Genomic DNA, 8103 nt, shown 5'->3' on the forward strand with positions numbered 1-8103 from the left:
CCCCGTGATGCAACTAGAGAAACGTCTGCACAGGAACTAAGACTCCGTACAGTCAAAATAAATAATAAAACAACAGTGAGAAAACGAGAAGGAAAATCCTAGGAATAAACATACCTCAGGAGACAAAAGACCTCTACTTTGAAAACTGTAAGATCCTGATGGAAGAAATCAAAGATGACACAAACAGAGGGAACGATATGACCATGTTCTTGCTTTGGAGGAATCAATATTGTCAAATTGTCTCTCATACCCAGAACCATCTAGGTATTCAATACAATTCCTAGAAAATTACTAATGGTATTTCTCAGAGAACTAGAACAAAAAATGTTTGAAATCTGCATGGAAATATAAAAGTTCTGCAACAGCCAAATCAATCTTCAGAAAGAATAGTGGAGCTGAAGGAATCACAGTCCCAGACTTCCCACACTCCCAGACTGTAGCCATACTTCAAAGCTACAGTCCTTAGAAAGAGTACGGTACTGGCAGAAAAAGAGAAATACAGATCAGTGGGAAAGGATAAAAATCCCAAAATAAAGCCATGCATCTACGGTAAATTAATGTACAGTGAAAGAGGAAAGAATATAAAATGGAGAAAAGACAGTCTCTTGACTAAGCAGTGCTGGGCAAACAGGACAGCTACACGTAAAAGAATGGAGTTAGAACATTTTCTCATACCACATACAAACATAAATTCAAAATGCATTCATGACCTAAATATAAGACCAGACATTATAAAAGTTCCAGAAGAAAACATAGGAAAGACACTTATGACATCTATGACAGCGATCCCTTGCGGATCTGTCTACTAGAGTAATGGAAATAAAACAAAATTAAACCAGGTCGAATCTCTTGCAATGCAAGAGACCTCGATTTGATCCCTAGGTTGGCAAGAGGTCTGGGGGAAGGGCATGGAAACTCCAGTATTCATGCCTGCAGAACACCATGGACAGAGGGGCCTGGTGGTCCTCAATCCATGGGGTGGAAAAGAGTCGGACATGACTGAGCGACTAACACTTTCACTTTCTATATATTCACATATAGACTATACATATATTCATACATATTATACATGTGTATATATACATATATATTTCTATATGTTCATATATATCCACGTGTATATATATATGGATATACACCACTTCTTCCTCATCCAATCCTCTGCTGATGGACACTCATGCTGTTTCTATATCTTGGCAGCTGTAAATAATGGTTCTAACATCTTCCCAAATTAGCGTGTTTACTTTTCTCAGATATGTACCCAGGAGTGGCCATCCTGGCACATTGCTCGTCTTTTTCTGTTGCACACAGACTGTTACTAACAGCATGGACCTTGCAGATGCTGAGGTCTGTGAGGTACAGTGCATCAAGTAGGGGGCCCCTGCCTCCTCGAGGAGGTGCCCCGTCTATCCTGGCTGGGCTCACACTGCAGCTGGCAGTCCACTCCCCTCAGGGGACAGCAAAGAGTTCAGTTATCCAGGCCAGAGGATCCTGTGGTTTGACCTGTGTGGGAAGGTTGAGGCAGGGGCTGGGCCACTTCTGGGGTTCCGGTTGACTCCCCCAGGCCAGGGAAAGAGGGAAAGGAGTCTGAGAACTGTATTGGGACGCAGGCTCTGAGCCTGGAGTGGGGATAGGAAGGACCAGGGATGAAGTGTGGCGAATTCGGTACCCAGCACGCTGGGGAGGAGAAGGGTTCTGCCTGGGAATAGCCTGATACGATATCAGGGCTCCCTGGCACTGATCTTGCCCTGGGACGCCCACTGAGCGGTGCTGTTCTCCTGCAAGACCCAGGCCTGGCCCCACCGGGGGAGACCATCAGGGCAGGGCCTCCCCTCTCAGGGCCCTGGGCCTTCTGGGGCTGGGCTGGGTCCTCACCCACAGCTGTGCCTCGGGGGACGACAGCCCGGCTGGCTGGCTCTCAGCACAAGAAGAGGTCTGCCGGGGGTGGGCTACAGGGCCCATGCGGGAGGCAGAGCCCCACCTTCGGCAACATGGGGACCAGGGGCCCTGAGAGCGCTCTCGGGTCTTCCTCTGTGAGATTCACTGCATGAAGCTTCCCCTGGGACCTGCACCTTTCTCTGAAGCTTGGGCGGTCTAGGAGGTACCAAGAGCTCGGCTCAAGTTCAGGAGCCTTTGGTGATAGTGCAGGCAGAGGCCACACAGGCAGGAACAGGTTCAGGAGGCTGGCCAGGGTGGGCTGGGCCGAGGCAGCGGCACCCCAAGGGCAGGCTGGGGCTCCAGGCTGCGTCTCAGCCCGAGGACAGCTCTTACGCCACCTGGGCCTGAGGCCCATCGTGCATCTCAGCTTGATGAGGGACCTTGGCAGTTCTGACTCATGGCCACAGCTGACTATCCCCCAAGGAAGTGTCAAGAGAGGGAATGAGTGAAAGTAGAAGAACAAGGAACACTCAGATCTTCAGTCACCCTGCTAGAAGCTCCACGCGCTCCCTGTCCTACCTCCAGAGCCTGCACGGTGGTGTCTTCAGGGCACCATCCCCAAATCAGGGCTGGGGCTCCTGGGCACCTCTGCAGAGGCCCAAGCATGAGGGCCCTGGGGCCCCGCGGACCATGGGGGACCTGGGGAGGGCACAGACCTGCTGTCAATCTCCTGCTTGAAAGCAGGGCCAGGGACAGCAAGACTGACGTCCTGGGAGAGCTGCCAGTGGTGGGTGAGACGACACGGGGTCGGAAACTATGGGCCCCTGAGCACAGGGAGGGCTCCAGCTGTGTGCCTGCTGGGTCCCTGGGAGGGTGTGGGGCCCACGACCAAGTCCCTGTCATAGACTTTCCCCACCCTGGGAGCTGCTCATGTTCCAGGAAGAAAGAAGGATGTGCGCCCTGAGCACACACCCCATGGGGGCAGGGTCCTCTCACCTTTCTGACTGAGGAGGGGCTTGCAGGCCAGCCTCCCCTCCCTGCCGGTGACCCCATCTTCTGTGTTCTCTGCTCCTCAGCTGGACCAGCCAGGCCAGACACACGGGGCCTCGGCCACAAACTGCCCTGGACGCCAGTGTGCCAGTGGGGTCTTTGCATCCTCTAAGTGCCCTCTGTGGGACTGCAAGCCCCCATTGGGAAGGACCCTGGCTGGCTCCTGCCTCCACCCCTGGACTCAGCATCTGGCCCCGGCAAGAGTAGGCAAAACCTGGGGCTGCAGGAGATGAGAGCCCCGCCCTTCCCACTGCTCCCCGTTAAGGTCCTTGTAGAAGAGAGACGAACATACCCAAGGTCCCCTTTCATCCCTTGCAAAGATAAGGCACCCATCCATCTTGCGCCTGTCCCACACTGGAGGGCGAGGGGGACTCTTGCCCCCACCGCCGCCCCTTTGGGTCCCTGCTCCAACCCTGACCCGTTCCCAAGAGCCACTTGCCAGCAGGCCTGCGTCACTGCCGGACCCGGCGCCATCCATCTCCCTCCTCCCGCTGGAGGCCTTCAGCCTGAGTGCAGCCCCAGGCTTCCTGGTCTGGCCCAGAGCCAGTCTGGCCTGTGACGTGATCAGATCGCCTGGGTGAGCAGGCCCAGTGAGATAAAAGGAAGGGGCTGAGGGGGCGGGGAGCAGCAGGATGGCACTGTGGGCAAAGGCCAGGGTGCGGATGGCAGGGCCCCGGCTGTCCCTGCACGAGGCACGCCCACTGGGCACCAGAGCCACTGCAGCCCCCAAGGCGGTGCTGCCCTTCGAAGCCATGCCCCGGTGCCCCGGCAACAAGTGGATGCGGATGCTGCAGATCTGGAAGGAGCAGGGCTCTGAGAACATGCACTTGGACATGCATCAGACCTTCCAGGAGCTGGGGCCCATCTTCAGGTAAAGCTCTCCCCGCTCACCTCAGCAAGAACACGCTCACGTTCTGTCCCCCTTGGTGGCTGAGTCCCACTGCACCAGGGCTGTGCCACATCCCACTGCCCACATCCCAGCAGGCGCACCTGGGGCCACGGGGAAGGGACAGGGAGGGGGCTCCTTGGGGCAGGTGTGCCCCTTGGCCACCACAGACTGGGGCCCTTGGTGAGCAGGAGCCCTGGGTGGCTCGCTGCTGGGAGCACAGAACACAGACCCCAGAGGAGGGAGGCTTCAGTGAGACTGCAGAGGGCCTACCTGCTCTGATCTAGCGCCTGGCTCTGTGGAGCAGGGACCAGGCAGGACACGGCCCCTCAGCAGGCCGCAGAGCTCTGCCCCACAGGTACGACGTGGGAGGGAGACACATGATGTTCGTGATGCTGCCCGAGACATGGAGAGGCTTCAGCAGTTGGACAGCCTTTACCCCCAGTAATCTATCAGGAGCTGGCCCTCGGCCACCCGTGGCACTACAGTGACATCGTGGCAGAGCTGCTGATGCAAGCAGACATGACCCTGGATACCATCAAGGCCAACACGATCAACCTCACTGCTGGGAGTGTGGACACGGTCAGGCAAGCACCCAGCCCTTCCCATAGAGCAGGGAGCTCCCCTGCCTCCAGGGAGCCTCCTCCCATGGGAAATGTCTCCTCCACGCCCCTCCCCAATCTATGCCTCCAGTTTTCCAAAGGGAAGATGTCTGTGGTGACCACATGAGAAACCAGGCTCCAGACAGAGTGTAGAGTGGCCTGAGGCCTGGGTACCTATAGCATCAGAGGTCCTCGGGATCCTGGGGGGAGGGGAAAGGCTGAGGGCCGGCTGCAGAGTCACACGAGAGACCTTTTTCAGGGACAGAGACAATCCTTTGGAGATGACTGGCTAATGGAGAGGGCAGCCAGAGGCTCCAGCATGTGGGGGAGACAGCAGGTGGCAGGGAAGCCAGCCCAGGGGGTGGGCCAGGCCCAGGGTGTGGAGTGCAGCTGAAGCGTTCAACCTCTAGAACGAGCCTCCCTCTGCCAGCATCTCTGAGGGCCAGGCACCCAGGCCCTGAGCAGAGGTGCGGGCTCGTGGTGGAGACACTCCCTGAGCTGGGGCTGTGATGCAGCCATAAGGTGAGAGAGGGTGGGCCAGGCATGTGCTTGCTCTGGGAAGGCTTCCTGGAGAAGGAGGGCTTTCACTGAAATTGGAGGGACCACACAGAAAAGGAGGCCCGGAGGGCAGCAGGCCAGGCCCTGCAAGAGCTGGGAGCGAGGAAAGGCCATGAGGCTGAGTGGAGGGAAACAGGGCAAGCGGGCAGAGGAGGGCAGACAGGGTCAGGGCTTCTGTCAGAAAGGGCCTTGCACACCCGGCCTGTATCCTAGGCTAGAGGAAGCCAGTGTGAGGAGTCTCGCTCAGGCATCCAGTCCCTCACGGGCCACAGGGGAGAGCGCAGTACGGACTACAGCTCAGGGAGACCCAGGGAGGCCGGATCTGCATGGCAGGGGATGCCAGGGGCAGGTTACCTTGGGGACGACATTTAGGAGATACCGAGCTGCCCAGGTCTCCGGCTGGATAGCGGGCACTGCTCTTTGCACATGGAAATGATCCAGGAGGAGGCAGCGGTTGGGAGTCTGGGCGGCCGGTTCCTGCTAGGACCCTGTGAATGGACCTGCCTGTGGATGCCCAGATGGACCTCAGCTCCTCAACTATCCCCACTGAGTAGATGCCAAGAGTGATCCCCTCCTGGACCCAGAGGAGGAAGAGAACCTCAGGTTCTGAGGTGGCCAGAGGAGGCCTGGGTCTCAGTGACGTTGGGGGCGCCTCCACTGAGGGATTGAGGGAAAGCCGACAAGCTGGTTTTAGAATCTCCAGGACTCCAGGTTGGGCTTTGTGGTCTCTGAGCATGCAGGTCCCCTGTCCCCAGGGGACCACCATCTTTCTGGGAGGGGCTCCGGAGTGGAGGGGCATGGCCTACGCCGAGTTCTGAGCCCTGGCCCTCTGCGCCCCCTGCAGACAGCCTTCCCCTTGCTGATGACTCTCTTTGAGCTGGCTAGGAACCCGGAGATGCAGCAGGCCCAGCGCCAGGAGAGCCTGGTGGCTGAGGCCCAGATCTCAGAAAATCCCCAGAGGGCCATCACGGAGCTGCCTTTGCTGCGGGCGGCCCTCAAGGAGACCTTGAGGTAGGCGAGGCGGACCTGGACTGCCCCGCGGCCCTGGCCCTGTGCCTGCAGAGCCCTCTTGCCGGGCTTGATGACCACAACTGGGGCTGACAGCTCCTTTGCCCAAGGGTGCATCTTCTCCCTGGAGGCAGGCTGGTGCTTCTTCCTCCGGGATCCCTCCTCAGAGTCCCGGGGCCCTCATCAGTCACGTCCTCGCTGGCCTGGGGAGCTTTGGCTTACTCTGGAGATGGAAGGAAGGAACGCCTCATGATCTGGGCTTTCCAGTGCCAGGAGTGACCTGTGAGGGCCCGGGGTTGGGAGGCTGCCCTCAGGCTGTTTGCACTGGGCTAGGAAGGCTGCATAGGGTGTCCGGGGCCCGGTCACAGCTGATGATCCTGCTGGATGCCCCTGTGCACAGGCTGTACCCTGTGGGTATCACCGTGGAGTGGCAAGTGAGCTCGGACCTGGTGCTGCAGAACTACCACATCCCGGCTGGGGTGAGTGAGGCCCTGGAGCCCCGCCGACCTTCACCCAGGGGCCAGCTGACATCAGCCCCTTCCTGCTGCTGCAGACGCTGGTGAAGGTCCTATTCTATTCGATGGGTCGAAACCCCACCGTGTTTGCCAGGCCTGAGAGCTATAACTCCCAGCGCTGGCTGGACCGCCAGGGCTCTGGAAGCAGGTTCCCGCACCTGGCCTTTGGCTTTGGCATGCACCAGTGCCTGGGGCGGCACGTGGCCGAGGTGGAGATGCTGCTCCTGCTGCACCATGTGAGTGAGCCGCGAGGGGCACGGGTGGACAGCCTGGCCGTGGACCCCTGGCTTCGTTCTGGGGCGCCCAGCCTCAGGGCCCTGGAAGGCCGGTCAGCTGGGCCAGGAGGAACCCTGCCTCTGTCCTAGGTGCTGAAGACCTTCCTGGTGGAGACACTGGAGCAAGAGGACATAAAGATGGTCTACCGCTTCATACTGATGCCCTCCACCCTGCCCCTCTTCACCTTCCGGGCCATCCAGTAGTCCTGTCAGCTCACTGCCGGGCCACGCACGCTACAAGCCCCTCTGCTGGACCCCGGCCACACCCTCTTCTCCTACGGGCCCTGCCTTTTGAGTCACACCACTGTGCAGCCAGCACTTTGCACTCCTGGAACAGCACAGGCCCCCGCGGGTCAGGCTTGCCGGCCTGCGCAGCAAGGCCAGGGCAGAGCTGGGGATGAGCCTTGGTGGCAGGTCCTGGTCGGATGCCCAGTCCCACCAGCTCTTTCTCCAGCAAGGGGCGCTGTCTGAGGGCCTTTGACCCCAGTCACCCCAGCACTCGCCCCAGCACCTCGTGTGGCTATCCAAGCGACGGGCCTCAGACCACACTGCCTCCCTGTCCACTCTTTATACCGCCTGTGCTCAATTCTGCTCCAATGCAAGAGCTGACAACTTGGGCGTGCCCTGTCCTGATGGCTGCCATTTCAAGTGCCGTCCCCTTTGCCTCCAGTGCTCTAGCATGGACTTGCCTCAAGCTGGGCTGTTATCTGTCTACCTAGCCTCTTGGGCTCTTCCTGGCAGTGCTGATCCTCTGCGATTGTGGCTGAAGTGCCCAGCCCAGGCCTGGACAGGCAGGTCGGGAGTCAGGTTTCCTAGAAGAGATGCTCCCAAAAGCCAACCTGGACATCAGGGTGAATGATACTCATCTGAGAGCATAAGGGATGGTGAACCCCTCTGGCACGAGGTAGGCCAGCCATAAAGAAGCCTCTAGATTCTTCTAGAGGGGGTGTGGGGCCACCTTGCACTCCTTTCAATAGAGCCAGTCTGAAGTGCCCACTACCCTCTCATAGTGACCCACAGAGGGACCACCCTGATCTCAAGGCCGGAAGAGGCTTTGAACCACTGAGAGCCAACTGGGATCCCCTCGTTGGCAGAAGCAGGCAGTCTGTCCCATCCCACCTAGGGCCAGGTGACACCCCAGGTGGAAAGTGGGCCCAGAGGCAGGATGAGGGGCAGTGGGGTCTCTCCACTCCCCCACCCTCGCCACCCCCACTTAAGTCTTCTGAGGAGCAGGCAGGCCGAGCAGGCAGCAAGGTGTGAGCAGTCATGTTTCTGGGTGGACCAGCCCTGCCCCTAGTAAGGGCTGGGGGTCTCTCCACTCTCCCTGCCCC

The 8103-nt window shown here is 58.7% G+C and overlaps 1 protein-coding gene across 1 annotated transcript; it reads left to right on the forward strand.

Moving 5' to 3' along the window:
* The first annotated feature begins 3680 nt into the window (after positions 1 to 3680).
* On the forward strand, positions 3681 to 6976 carry LOC129627281 (cytochrome P450 11B1, mitochondrial-like). The gene is made up of 7 exons (XM_055546876.1): positions 3681 to 3799; positions 4102 to 4172; positions 4260 to 4396; positions 5819 to 5985; positions 6383 to 6461; positions 6536 to 6733; positions 6863 to 6976. The coding sequence occupies exons 1-7, from the start codon at positions 3681 to 3683 to the stop codon at positions 6974 to 6976; spliced, it is 885 nt and encodes a 294-aa protein (XP_055402851.1).
* The last annotated feature ends 1127 nt before the right edge of the window (positions 6977 to 8103 follow it).

The sequence above is a fragment of the Bubalus kerabau genome, chromosome 14, assembly GCF_029407905.1.
Source record: "Bubalus kerabau isolate K-KA32 ecotype Philippines breed swamp buffalo chromosome 14, PCC_UOA_SB_1v2, whole genome shotgun sequence".
Lineage (NCBI taxonomy): Eukaryota > Metazoa > Chordata > Mammalia > Artiodactyla > Bovidae > Bubalus > Bubalus kerabau.